Source organism: Hyperolius riggenbachi, chromosome 4 (genome assembly GCF_040937935.1).
Source record: "Hyperolius riggenbachi isolate aHypRig1 chromosome 4, aHypRig1.pri, whole genome shotgun sequence".
NCBI classification, from domain to species: Eukaryota; Metazoa; Chordata; class Amphibia; order Anura; family Hyperoliidae; genus Hyperolius; species Hyperolius riggenbachi.
Genome location: NC_090649.1, coordinates 78,510,720 through 78,525,935, shown reverse-complemented (window position 1 = coordinate 78,525,935; position 15,216 = coordinate 78,510,720). Strand labels below are relative to the sequence as shown.

General features: G+C 43.2%; 1 protein-coding gene across 10 annotated transcripts in view; it reads right to left on the bottom strand.

Annotated features, from left to right (window-relative positions):
• The window catches only part of KLHL29 (kelch like family member 29), a 1,379,660-nt gene that overhangs the window by 233,782 nt on the left and 1,130,662 nt on the right, over window positions 1-15,216 (bottom strand). For all 10 annotated transcript variants that reach the window (XM_068280223.1, XM_068280220.1, XM_068280224.1 and 7 more), the window contains 2 exons: window positions 12,824-13,023; window positions 7,718-7,977 (listed from right to left, as the gene is read on the bottom strand). In XM_068280223.1, the coding sequence (XP_068136324.1) occupies window positions 7,718-7,977; window positions 12,824-13,023 (460 nt within the window). The remainder of the gene's footprint in view (window positions 1-7,717; window positions 7,978-12,823; window positions 13,024-15,216) is intronic.

Sequence of the window (15,216 nt, the reverse complement as noted above, 5' to 3'; positions counted from 1 at the left end):
ATAGGTAGCCTGGTGACCCCCCCCCCCCAGTATTGGTAGCCAGATGACTCCTCCCCGCTCTCCCTCCAGTACAGGTAGCCAGATGACCCCTCCCTCTTCCCTCTAGTATATGTAGTCAGATGACTCCTCCCCCTCCCCCTTTCCCTCCAGTATAGGTCGCCAGATGACTCCCTAATCCCTCCTCCCCCCCCCCTTTTAATAAAGGTATGTAAAGGTGTCACTTATTTCGTCTTGTCTCCAGTGCCAAAGCTTCCTGTTCCTTTCCGTCTCCAATGCTGTCCAAGTCCATAGCCGCCGGCCACAATGCAAACGTGCAAAGAGAGCAAGGCGGCTACTGCACAGGCAGCTAACAGCAGAGTACCGCGGGTCTCCTGCATTTCAGCAAAAAACAATATACTGTATGTATCACTTTGATGGCAAAAGTAATAATAAAAAAAAAGTTATTGATGTATCAATAGCGACACAGCTGAAATGCCAAATTTGTCAGGAAAACCCCAGGAATGCGAAGTGGTTAATTTGGGGTTTTAGTCAGGCTTTAAATGCTGCTGACAAAACTCCAGTAATAAAAAAAAAAGTTGAAGGATTTGAGATTTCCTGTGTCGTGTGTCGATTGCTCATACCAATTCAAGTTGCAGTGGTGTTCCAGATGTCATTAACGCTGTGTTTAAAGGGGTCACCGGTAATCCAATAATAGCAAATTAAATATTGCAGTTACCATGGAAACATGGCGAAAGTTCTAAGAAAATAATTGCTGGTCTGTGGGTAATAACAGTGTTTAAATCGTGCATTTTTTTAAACAATGCTGTGAAAGGGGACAACAGGTAATTACAGCATTATAATTTGCATTTTTATTGTCCTATTTATTGAAATTGCATTATATATCATTTTAGGATTAGATTTCAACATGTCCACAATCCAGACAACTTTGAAGTGGAAACTCGGCAGGAGCTGAACTCTGTATTATATAGATGACAAATACCCCGCTTGTGAGTCGCCTGGAAATTGCTCATGCGCTTGCCTTAAACAGTACCTGTCTCGTAGCAGCTATAAGCCTTATTTATCTGTGTGGTTGTTCTAGGTGAATACAGGTTCACATCATTCATATTCTATGTACGCTAGTAAATCGCCTTTCTTCGGGCTTCCCATAGCAAGCAATCCCACTTGTCCTTCTACTTGGTGCTAGTGATGAGGGGAAAGAGCACACTAGGTGGGCACTGAGGAACTCATGGGGTGGACTACAGTCTTCCAGGTTCAGCTAAAGTGTGCCCCACTTTTAAGCCTATGAAAAACTTCTGATCTGTACCAATTCAGTAAAACACATAAATGTATTACTTAAAGGGACACTGTAGGGGGGTCAGGGAAAAATGAGTTGAAGTTCCTGGGGGCTTCTAATGGTCCCCCACAGGCATCCTGTGCCTGCACAGCCACTCCTCAATGCTCCGGCCCCGCCTCTGGTTCACTTCTGGAATTTCAGACTTTAAAGTCTGAAAACCACTGCGCCTGCGTTGCCGTGTCCTCACTCCCGCTGATGGCACCAGGAGCGTACTGCGAAGGCCCAGTATGGTCTGTGCCTGCGCCGTGCGCTCCTGGTGACATCAGGGGAAGGGAGGACACGGCAACGCAGGCGCAGTGGTTTTAAAGTCTGAAATTTCAGAAGTGAACCAGAGGCGGGGCCGGAGCATTGGGGAGTGGCTGCTCGGGCACAGGATGTCTGCGGGGGACCATTAGAAGCTCCGGGTAACTTCAACTCAATTTCCCCCGACCCCTACAGTATTCCTTTAAAGGAACACTATCAATACCCAAGTGTTCTAAAATGACAATGTACAAATAATGTCTAAGTAGCCGTGTAAACTTTTTTCTACTTCATGTTAAACATCAGAGGCAAAACCTTTAATTTATTGAGAGTAGGATTTAGCTATATTGGGACAAATCGCTTGCAAAAGGGGTGTCTGCTTTAATGCACAGCCAGTGTTGCATATTAGACTACAGAGTATTTTTCTCTCAAAGCAAAAAAGTATGAAAAGCTGTGGTGTCACAGACAATTACAAATGTTTATAACAAGTTACATTTCATCTTCTCTCATCAGACACTTCTGTCAGAGACACAGGACACAGACAGCTTTCTCTCACACACAGGGTTAACAGACAAGGGGCTTGATTCACTAAAGTGTGATAACTGCTACCACAGCAGTTATAATGCGAGTCGCCGCGTGCAAAGGTTTGCGCGTGAACAGCGTTACTCCGCATGATAAGCGAAGGTTTGCGTGCGATCACGTGCACTTTCAGGTGAAAAGCGGATGTGATCGCGTGCAAACCTCCGCTTTTGATAGCAGTTATCACACTTTAGTGAATCAAGCCCAAAGTGTGAGTGGAATTCCCCCTCCCCTCATGGTTCATTCTGCTGTCAGTTTTGGTCAGTAAAGTGTGAAAGTATTTCCATAACAGTAAACAAAGAGGTTGTCAGTGAAATGTATACACAAGTACTTAGCAGCACTTCCCAAACAATTCCTATCTCAATTAAAAAAAAATATGGTAATTGATAGTGTTCCTTTAATTTAAAAAATTATAATGACATGCTGCATGGCAGCTACAGTCCACTGGTTTTGGTGTCTGCCCTTCTACAAGCCACCCAGTTGTCCTGAAATTGCGGGCAACTATGGGGGAGCAGTGGGCGAGGGCCCCAGACTTCATCCTGCCTCTAACAGCGCCCCCTCTTATGTTTCCCTGGCTCTGCCATCCAGATCTACAGATTGACCCGGTTGGAGGAATGGAGAAATCCAGGCCCCTGTTCCCCACTGAGCACAGGGGTAAGAGGGAGTGGGGTTATGAATGTAGAAAACTTAAAAGGGAGGCCCATTAGGCATAGTTACACACCTGTTTGGACCCCCTCACATTATTCAGAAGGAAGGGGAGTTAGTTATGTTAGAGGAGTGGACAGACCACAGCATTGGCGTGTGTGGCTCTGTGATTGGATCAGAGAGGGATCTATCTAATGGTCAGTCTGGTGCCAGATCGACTGATGTATGGCCACCTTAAAAGGAACCCGAGGTGTGAGCCCCATGGAAGCTGACATATTTATTTCCTTTTAAACTATACCAGTCGCCTGGCAGTCCTTCTGATCTTTCTGGTCAGTGGGGTGTAAATCACACACCTGAAACAATCATTCAGCTAATCTTGTCAGATTTATAATAGACATCTGATTTGCATGCTTGTTCGGGGTCTATAGCTAAAAGTATTAGAGGCGGAGGATCAGCAGGACAGCTCCATTTACCCACTGTACTGTGTTCATTTTGCAGCCTGGAACTTTACCCTGCATTGTAAGCACTCTAATCTATTCAGAAATGTTTCTGCTGTAATACATGTTATCTCAGTCAGACTGACTATTTGGTACATTGCCGACCAGAAGGAAACTGGTCATCACCCCTTCTACATTCCTGCCCCTCACTGATTGGCTGAGGGCAATTCAGTGTGACATGAGACTGAAATCTGATCTGTGCTGTGCTCACATGTTTGCAAATCCAGCTAGATATGACAGTGCAGAGTCTAGGAGAGAACAAAAAAAAAAGTAAGGGAGGAAATGAGGATCAGGACTGGCTTCAGTCAAAAGGGAATCAAGATGGAATATGCCAGGAACAGAATTCTCTTTTTTTCTATATAAGATGCACTGAAATGAAAACGTGGACAGTACAATACATCAGTTATACAAGTAGAACAAGTAGTTATCTACTTATATATGTGTTTTTTTTCCTGGGATAGTATGTCTGTTCCTACTGCTTTAAAAGGAAACAAACATGTCAGCCTCCATATCCCTCTCACTTTGGGTTCCCTTTAATTAATCAGTTATTATCAGCTAAAGTCCTGAAAAATATTTCATGCTGAGAGTTGTTGCAACGGCTTTGCAAAGTGAACAGGTTGACTGGTTATCTCCAGCTTTTAAAACAACAACTGGAGTTTTTGGGGTCGCAGATTTTGATTATCTCTGTGTATAATCCAGCTAGCTGAATCAAGATGGATTTAGAGAGAGTGAAGCGGGAGGCGTGTGATGAAAGTCTACTCGGGTTTGCAGGAGGATCTGTTTTCCCGAGCTGCAGTGACAAATGCTCCAGAATATACAATTTACAATGCTTTTTACTGAGGGCTCGTGAGTTACTGGCAAAGGAGCAGAGCAGCAATTTTTATAACACTACAATAAAGCTGGAGTTATAGAGTCGCTTGGAAAAAATATTAGAGATATATTTTACAGTGAAAGAAAGTTTAGAAGGTTGAACGAAACTACAAGTAGTTTGATTTTTCTCCCCTTCCCCCCTTCCAGTTTCATAGAATGAAAGAAGTGAAGAAAATAGCCTTTCAAATGACCATCTGGGTTGCACAGGTCAGCGCTGTAATGATAGCACTGAGACAATTGACCAGTGCCGAGCGGTATAGAAAGGAGGACGTGTGAGAATGCGGCTGTCATTTCATTTATCTACACCGTGGACTTCAACTTCTATATTCGTAAGTACTGGAATGGAAATTCCCATCATCCTCTGCTCTGCTACTTGACATGTCAAGAACAAGTTTTAAAGACAACTTTTCGGGGATCCAAACTTTTGCAAGCGAACACTGCGGCCTAAAGTGACTCTGAAGAACATTTCAGTGACGTAAACTGGAAATAGGATGGTAAAGTGCGTATTCGCAGGTGACTGAAAACTGCCCGATAAAGTGATCATCATACATACCTTTTTTTTGGTTCTCCAATCTTTACAAATGTGAGCACCATATTGATAGCACCACTTTTTTTTTAAAGAGCCATGATGTTTATTAGGGTGGTGAACTTCTTGCTGTACTATAATGGACCTACATTGGTGATCTCTGACCCCTGGGGGAACCATTGCCACCTTTCTTCTAAAGGAATTCAGCTTTAAAGGATACCTGTAACCAGGGAAAAAGGTTACATACTCACCTAAAAAGAAGGAAGCCTCTGGATGCTGTAGAGCACAGGTGTCAAATTTAAGGCCCATGGGCTGAATCTGGCCCTCCTTGCCATTTTATGTGGCCCTCGAAGCTTTAACTATGCATCATTGTAAGTAGTAAAAGAACAACAGTACACTGTCCAGAGGATGGCAGTGTTTCTGGGAGAAACATTGTCAGTTTGAGCCTGTGGGCAGCAACAACCCAAAGGTCCCACCTGCATAATTAGCATGGAGCCCCCTCCTTAGATCCAAATCCTGCCATGTGGCCGATGAAAAAAAACACACATACCTACACACCTTTCCCCCCGGGACCCTCTCTCCACATAGATTAGCTCAGCACGGTAATACCTGCCTGCTCCAGCACTGCATTCGGTCTCTCTTTTTCTTCCTGGCAGCTGCACGCTCTATACTTCCATACCTCCAGCTCCCGATCACGTGACATGCCTTTGGAACCAGCGGTATGCAGGATGGAGCATGTGGCTGTCAGGAAGATTAGAAGAGAACCGAAGAAGCACTGGAGCAGGCAAATATTAAACTGCTTCGATGCGCCAGACTTCAGAAGAGGGAGGAGCAGGGATACGGACCTCCCACAATAACTTTATTTACACCACTTTATTTGGCACTGTTCAATATAGGTTAATTCTTAATAAACAATTTGGTCCATAATTTAGACTACGTTGCAGATTTTGGCCCTTTACATGATTGAGGTTGACACCCCTGCCTTAGAGCCTTCCCAGTCCTCTCTGTATCCCCTCATTACACCTCCAGGCCCTCCATTCCAGCGTCTGACTTTAATGTCAAAGGAGTACTCCAGTCTCTGAGTACTTCTGAAGATGAGCGAGAAGTTCTGCACCTGCGCAGTACAGTCCGGAAGACGTCAGTGCGACTCAGTGAGCCTCATGCTGAAGTGCAAGCAGATACTGACCTGGCGAGGCCGGTATCTGCACTGGAGGGGACCGGGAACCACTGGAGCTGCAGCGAGGGCACATGACGGCTGCAAGGGGCTGGAGGAATCCCCAGGTAAGTGGATTTTTTATTTTTATTAATCACGGACCTTCCCTTTAAGGACTATGGCAGGAAACACACCAAAATGCGCACTTTACACTGCATCTGAAATCGGGTGGCAAAATAAATCAGTTGGAAAGACTCGCACTTGACATGCAATTTCTGATGTAGGGAAAAAACAAGCAGCCTGCAAGATACTAGGAATTGAAAGTTAGGCATCATTAAAGGAATACTATTGATGTATGCATTTATTTTTAAATGCTGTATGTTGTAGCACACATTAGGGCAAGTACTAGGAGCCATTTGATTCCTCACACAGCTGTTCTTCTCAGCTGTAAAATCCTCTGTCAGTTTTGGCGTCAGTGTTGGATACAAATGTATCTAAATACTGAGGGCTCCCAGAGGGCTAGACCATGTCTCTGCAAAGGGGAGATGCTATCAACTCCTCAGTTTATAGTTTAATTATCACCTTGCTGAAAGAATCTTGTTGATATGGTGGTAAGGGGTTAAAGATTCTAGCAATGTGTGTTTATTATCTTTGCTTCTCTTTACTGATAAACATACTAATAATGCTAATTGTAGACAGTGGTCTGCCCCTCTCAGCAGCTTGTAAAGTGGATGCAGCCTGGAGTGAATCGCCTCAAGCAGGCAGCCAGTCTGAGTGTAAACACAGACTATTGTTACAGCTAGTTATATTCCAGCAATATTCTAGCTCATTTAGTTACCTGTTACCACCTCAGATCAGCCTATTTCTCCTCATGTCTGCTGCATGCTGTGAGTGACACAGTGAAATATATTTGTGAGCTGTGTGACAGAGTAACCAAGCAGCTCAGGGTGACCCAAACTACTATGAGCTGTGTGAGAAATGAATTTTTAAGCAGGGATAGTGAGAGAGAGACCTGGGTGAATAAATAAAGTGCCCCTAGCACTAGTGGTAATGTATACACTAATATAGAGTATTAAAAAAAAAAGTCGTTTCAATCGATAGTACTCCTTTAAGGTTAAAACCTAAGAGATAGGAGTTTAGACATCAAGAAGTGGTTACTATATGGAAGGAGTAAGGGTTAGGTGTTAGGAGGAGATTAATGTAAAGTGGGAAGAGGGGGGTAAAGGTTAGGTATCAGGAAGGGGTTATCAAAAAAGAGGGATTAAGGTAAGAAAGACAAGAGGTTGTTTAGAGTTAGATGTCAGAAGTGTTGTAATAGGGTTAAGGTTAGACTTCAAGAAGGGGTTACTGTAAGGGAAAATGTAAGGGTTAGGTGTTACGAAGCGGTTAATGTAAGGGGGAGGTCAAGGACAGGCATCAGGAAGGGGTTAAGGTGAGAAAGGGGGAAAGTTAGAGTTAGGCATCCATAAAGGTTCAATGAACGGGGGGGGGGGGTGAGGTTAGTGTTACTCCTCAAGGAGGAAGGTACGGGTTAGGTGTCAAAAAATGTTAAACATAAGGCGGGAAGATAGGTTTAGGCATCAGGTAGGGGTTAACCAGAAGGTAGAGGTTAGGAGGGAGGACACAAGGATAGAAAAAGAACTGCAGAGTGATGGAGGAGAATGGAGGTAATAGAACAGTGCAGCGTGGTGCTAGTGCTAAATAAATGCTGCTGAAAACAAACATAACAGAGGGAAAGAGAATTAAAGCTGCCAGCTTTGATATCCCTCTCGCTTCAGGTACCCTTTAAAATTAATGACTCTTCACTAAATAACAAGATGAAGTGGTCACTTGTTATCCTTATTACTCAGCAGTTCTTCAGGAAATAGTCCTACCTGTGCTCTGCTCGCCGCGTCCTTCTTTATCCACTTGATGACCGTCTCGTACACCAGCTCCTCCGCTTTGGTGTTCAGGCTGTCGTTGGAAATGTACGATACAAAGTCATCCTTGGAAATATTCAAGATCTCATCCTGATTGGCCACCTCTGGGAAGTTCTGCAGGGCGTAGGCCTTGGCCATGTTGTACAGCTCCACGCACTGCATGGCCTCCGCCATGGCCAGAATGCCCAGGCAATTGTTGGCCGTCAGTTGTTTTTCTAAATGGAAGCAATACAGCAAATCATTTAGATTGCAATCGTAATGTGTCACTTGATGAAGTAACCAAATGATCATTCTGTCTGTCTATCTCTACCGGTGACATTCTTTGCTCATTATTTATAACAGTATCATTATCCAAAGGGTTGTACAATAATCCTAATAGTCCAAACATTTGTATAGCGCTTTTCTCCTGCTGGACTCAAAGCACTCAAGAGCTGCAGCTACTAAGGGCGCGGTCAAGCGGCCACCCTGCAGTGTTAGGAAGTCTCACCAAAGGACTTCTTGCTTAATAGGTAGCCAGGATTCAAACCCTTGACTTCCATGTCAAAGGCAGAGCCCTTAACCAGAATACTATACAGCTACTGCTTGTACAAGATAACAAAAACAAATAGCTAATACAGGAAATATAACCCCCCCCCCCCCCTCCAAAGTTCACACTGCAGGCATTTTTGGCTTTTTTTTGGCCGTCTGCGGTTTTTAAAAACAACCAACCCCCCCCCCCCCCCCCCCCCCCCCCGTGTGGACAATTAATGTTTATGAGAAGGTTCATATCAGCGCGGGTCGTACGCTGTGCGGCTAGCAAAGTGGTGAGTGTACCATCTTTGAGGTGATTCCGCCTCAATGGAAAGTATAGGAGAAACGCAAAACGCTCACAAAATAGATTTGTGTATCGATTGCGTTCGCATTTTTAAGAATAAATACATTGTATTTATTCTTTTCCGGGTCAAAGAGTTCACTTCCTGACTTGCATCAGGGAGTGAATTACAAAACCACTCGGAAAAAAAACACTTAGAAAACCGCTAAGCACAAAAACCCACCCAGGCGCCGGGAATCGGAAAAAAATGCCTCAAAAATACCCCAACGCGGACGGACCCCCGAGCCTAACGCAATGTGAACAAGGCCTCAAGGTGTCCGCTAACGGTACAATATTGTCCTGAGATGCAATCATTTGATCAGATTTGTGGGATTGTAAGGTAGTTTTCGATTGTTCTCAAAAATGTTTGATTACAGCACTCTCTCTTCAGATGCAATTGTAAAATCCAAGAATCTAAATTCTGTATTCCAATTGACCCATTCATGTCGATTTTATCCACATACTGCCAGGTTTTCTGTGTAGTTTGATTGTAAAATCTGATCGAATTATTGCATCTGAGGAAAATATTATAGTTATTGGGCAGATCCTAAGTAGATTCTAGAAGTATATTCTATCTATACATCTATCTACCTGTTTAAAGCGGGCCAAACACGCAACATATTTACTGTTAAGCTAAGTACATCCATGCAAGAATTGTGGCCCATCAGGGATCAGGAAAAAAATCCATTGGGTGACAATTCGGGGAACGATACTATACAGACACCTCACTAGCCTTGAGGCTAGCGATGTGTCCTGTTGCTATGGAGGGGGACTGAGCGACAACGATCAGTGAATGTCGGAGCAGCTTCAATCGGTTGGTGGGGGTTGAAAATGGCATTGTAATCAGTCATACTCATCGGGGGCCGCTAAAGAGGACCTCCATACTAAATACAAAAATTAGGCAGCCTGCAAGAAAAATAAAGCTTTATTTAACTGAGAAGCCTTGTAGTAAATAGCTTTGCGTTTTTCTTTGCGGAGAGAAAGGAGGAGGGGCCAGGCGCCGGAAGGCAGATGATGCAGGGACTTCGGGATGACATTGCGGGACAAGGCTTCTCGGGTAAATATAACTTTCTTTGTCTTGCAGGCTGACGAATTTTTGTATTTAGTATGAAGGTCCCCTTTAAGGATCTAACAGGATGGATTCTTTATGATGCCCGAACAATATTGATCGGTGGCCGCTGTACACACATAACGATCGGTTTCAGCCATTTCAGCCAATGGTTATTGTATGTGTATACGTAGCTTTAGATTCCTGACAGAATTGATCACTCTGATCTGGTTGAATATGCCAGAAATCTATTGCACCAATATGTCCAATCAATCACTTTACAATAGATTTTGACCTAAAATGATCTGAAGCGTCTATCAGACAACATGGGGAATGTATAAAGATTGGAAGCAGCAGGAAAGGTGGTGGATGGATGGTCCATAGTATTGCACTGCAACAGATTCATTTTCGTTAGATTTGCTGCTGAACTCTTTCACAAATCGATGTGCCGTGTGTGGTAGGAAATGATCAGATTCCAATCAGAGATCAATCGATCATTTTGCCTCACCAGGTGGCAATTTATGCATGTATGGCCAACCTTAAAGCAAACCTGAATCGAAAATAAACTCATGAGATAATGAATTGTATGTGTAGTACAGCTAAGAAATAGAAAATGAGTAGCAAAGAAAAAAAATCTCATATTAGTTACAGTACAGGAAGGGTTAAAAATAACTTGATTTGTTACCTATGCAGAAGTACTTCTCTGAGCTCTTCAACCCACTGGGTTGAATACAGTCCCGTTTTCTGAAGCATTTAACCTTCCTGAAGGTCAATTAAATCCGCCAGGGGGGCAGCGCAGCACTATTTTTTTTTTTTAAATCATGTAGCTAGCCTAGCGCTAGCTACATGATAGCCGCTGTGCAGCGGCATCCCCCCACCCCCTCCCTTCTGAACGGGATTTCGGTTAGGGCTTCCCCCGTGGTGACGGGTGCGATGACGTCAACGACGTCGTGACGTCAGAGGGAGTCCCGATCCACCCCTCAGTGCTGCCTGGCACTGATTGGCCAGGCAGCGCACGGAGTCTCTGGGGGGGGGGGCACCCTCTAACGCGGCGGGTAGTGGCGAATCGGCGCAGAGCGGCGGCGATCGTAAGTAACACGCAGTTAGCAAAGTGCTAGCTGCGTGTATAAAAAAAAAATTATGCAAATCGGCCGAGCAGGGCCTGAGAAATCCTCCGCAGCGGCTTACCCCCGTGTCCAGCACGGGGTTACCGCTAAGGAGGTTAAACAGCCAAGAAACAGTGAGAGACAGCTTGTGATAAGGTTTTACTGCAGGGAAGTTCAAAGTGTCATTATTTCTGCTTTGTTTTATAGCTTAGAAGACAGAGTGTGGTTTCTAAACTATAACTATGACAGAATGATGCCATGTTATAAAACAAAGCTATATAACTGAAAATAAAAATATGAGACTGGTTTCTTTGCTACTAATGTTCTGTTTGTTATCCATACTACACATGCATTTCATTATATCATAAGGTTTGGTTTGCTTCATGTTAGCTTTAATTATGTCCATCTATCTACTATATCCTTACATGAATTAGCAATGGAAATGTAAGAGGAGCTGGACACATTTCTTACAACTAATGCCATCCAGTTTTATAATTAGAAAAAGATAGAGCGAAAGGCTTTGATCCAGGGAATTCCTCCAATAGGCCATTTGGAGAAGCACGTCGGAGGAGTTTTTTTTTTTTTTTAAGCGCTGTTAGACAGAATCTCCTGCCTGTTGGCTACACATACAGAGGAGAACTGTGATCACATGACCTGATAACAGTTCAGCTATGTGGCTTCTTAAAGGGCCACTATCCTGAAAATCATAACATTTACAATACACATATTTCTAAGATGTAAATTTCCCCCAGATTAAAATGCACCATAAATTACTTTTATCCTATGGTGCGTCACTTACAGTAAGCAGTAACATTCTTGACAGGTATGACAGGTTTTGGACTAATCCATCTCCTTCTGGGGGATTCTCAGGAATTTCTTTATTTTCACGAGCAGCTACTGAATGGCAGCTCCTAGTTCCAATCGTGTCAAACCAAGTAGGGAGGCTAACCAGTGTCTTTGAATCCTTCCCAGGGATTGCTTTTGTATGGGATAAAGGAGATGGACAAGTCCAAAACCTGTCAGATTTTTACCGACTACTGTAAGTGACAGGAACACAGGATACAAGTAATTAACAGTGCATTTTCACCGAAGAGAACAGTACTTCTTATAAGTATATGTACAGTACCTGTGTATTTTACATTTTACAATGTTTTATGATAGTGGTCTGTTAATACAAGTAAAATGTGCTAACATGGTATACAAATCATGACAAAACATTTTTCTTTTACTTGCCAGACATTAGACTTTCAACTTGTTTTTAGAAAAATAAAATCCATATGACAAGACGAAGATCATTTACATTGTGCCGAATGCTGGGAATACACAATGAGATTTTTCATCAGATTTACTGTCTGATCGATTTTCAAATCGTTTTTCTTATGAATTTCCATTCACTTCTATGAAAAATTGTTCAGCAAAACGATCGAAAATAAGATCGGACCTGTCGGAAATGATCTCTCGAACCATCTATCTGCCAAAATATCTCATTGTGTATTCCCAGCATAACATAACGCCTATAGGGCTCGTTTCACTAAACCGTGATAACTGATACCATGGTCGCACTAGCGTTTTGCGTAATGTTTTTCACACGCAATCGTGAATTTTTACACGTAAACAGTCGCGTTTCCATGCAAAATTCTGGATTGTGCGCAAAAAACGTGTTATAACGCGCGCAAAACACTAGTGCGACCGTGATATCAGTTATCACGGTTTAGTGGATCAAGCCCATAGAGTGCCCCCTAGTGCCTGCAGCTCTGGCGCTTTGAGTCCACCTAGAGAAAAGTGCAGTATAAATGTTACTTGTCTTGTCTCCTGGTGGACTCAAAGCGCTAAAGCTGCAACCACTAGGGCGCGCTCTATAGGCAGTAGCAGTGGTAAGGAGTCTTGCCCAAGGTCTCCTACTGTATAGGTGCAGGCTTACTGAACAGGATGAGCCAAAATTCATACCTTGGTCTCCTGTGTCAGAGGCAGAGCCCAGTACACTATCCAGCCATCCTAACAGACTCAAGTACACCCCACATGTAGGACCACATGCATGATCGGAACGTGTCTCCTACCTAAGAAGGAAACGCAGACTTTACAGAAGGTGTGGAACTGGAACTTGCTGGCCGCCTCCAGGAGGATTTTAGCATTGGCCGAATCTATGATCAGGGAACCTGTATAGACAAATTCCAGCAACAATTCCAAGACTTCAGCATTGATATTGGACATAGCCAGCTCCAGTTTCTCCCCGTTCTTAGCTTGATCCCGGGACGACCTGGCAAACACAACGGCATGCTTAGAAACAGACACAGGCCATCAGATACAGCAGATCCTAGCAATGCATTTCATTTACTGCCACCCTGTGTGGGCCTAATGCCATTCACTCAACACATGACAGCAACTCATCTTTATTCCGGGATCTGGAAGAGAAGGGTCTTTAAATTCACTCCGCAGGAACAGAATATAAATAAATAAAAACCCCAAACACAACAGAAGAAAAATAAAGGTTTTTTTTGTCTTTTTATTGCTGTGATTATTTGCATTCTCATGCATAAAAAGGTTGTGAATGCAAGGAGGATGAGGCAGCGTTAATGGAAATGGAGACAATGTTAGTTTTCAAAGGGAAACAATACATTTTAATGAGATCATTAATTACGGAGTGTGAGGAAGGCTTTAAAATTGCTCAACTGAAGCAGATTGTTGATGGATCAGAATAGGCATCGGTAATAAGTAATGAGGAGTTAAGCAACACTTCAGCAGCTTTATCTGTAAAGTTCTTGGTTTTTCGCCTTTTCTTCTTTTTACTTTGCTATTCTTTCTTGATTTTTATCAGATAACAATACGCCCTAGTTCCTTCAAACAGGTGGAAGTCATCCCTTGACAACTGCTCCTGTAATGTGTATTCTACAGCTTTTTTCTAACTTTATTCACAATGGGTTTGATTCACTAAACCGTGATAGCTCAAATATCCCACCTTATCAAAGATATCACACCTTATCAAACTTAACACGCCTTATCACAGTAGCATAGCGATGCACTGCAGAGGTAAATGAAGCCCAAGAGTGGCTGAACACTGTTATAAAAGACTTGACGGGTGAGGCAGTTGACTTACTATGTATTTTATTTGTGTTTTGCTTGTTTGCCTGGTGAACTGCTGTAACTAGAAATGTGTAGGTTAAAACTCCCCTTACGCTTTTATTGTGCTGCTTGCCAATCACCATGCGGTGCCCGGCGCACAGCAGCTCTGCAGAGAGCAATGTTGTATGATTAAGTACATATTTTGCAGTGCAGCAGCACACCATGTCTGCAGGCAAGCCGAAATCACTCTCTGTGGGGCTGATTATCTAAATCTGGCGGTGCACAACCTCAGCTGTTATTCGCAACAGCCAATCAGATTTCTTACATGTGTCTCTCAGCTCATGAATGGTGAAACCTGACTGTGTGCAATAAGCGGAATTTTTCTTTTTCTTCTTTTTTTTACTTCAGCTTAAAGTGACTCTGAGTAATATAAACTGACCATAGGAGGATAATGTACATCATCTGTGGTTACCAGCATAACAAAACAAGAAGAAAGAATATGCAAATTAGAACTGTGGCTCAGAGTCTGGAGGAATGCCTTAAAGAGACTCTGTAACAACATTTTGAGCCTTATTTCTTCTATACCATACGTTCCTATAGCTGTTCTAATGTGGTCTGGCATACTGCAGCCTTTCCTAGTTGCACAATGGCTGTGTTATCTCTGTTATATGATCTAATCTTCTCTCCTCTGTCAGGGTCAGGTAGTCAGGCTAGAATGTACTGTGCTGCTTGTGATTGGATAGAAGCTATACACACCCTCTCCAGGCCCCTGCACACTCTGTATGACTCACACACTGAGCTACTCCCAGCCTATCACTTGATATGTCTTTTGTTTGTAAACACTGCATAAAAATGGCAATTACAAGCCAGGATTGCAGCAGGGAGAGGCAGAGACAGCACAGAGGGGCCCAGGAGAACACAATGCATAGAATGGTATGCTTTTTATTGTAAGAATTTTACAGTACAGATTCTCTTTAAATGTAAGAAGGAAGTCCCTCCTTTTAAACCTTTAAAGGGAACCTGGGGTGAGAGGGATATGGAGGCTGACATGTAATTTTCCTTTTAAATAATGCACATTGACTGGCTGTCCTGCTGATCCTCTGACTCTAATACTTTAAGCCATAGACCCCGAACAAGCATGCAGATCAGATGTCTATGACAAATCTGAGAATATTAGCTGCATGCTTGTTTCAGGTGTGGGATTTAGACCCTAATGACCAGAAAGATCAACAGGGCTGCTAGGCAACTAGTATTGTTTAAAAGGAAATAAATATGGCAGCTTCAATAGGTCTCACTCCTTGGGTTCCTTTTAAGCCACTCAGTTGGTCCTTTAATGCAAATGATGTCTTCAGTGATCAATAGAGACACTGAGGAGATCGCCTCACTTTAC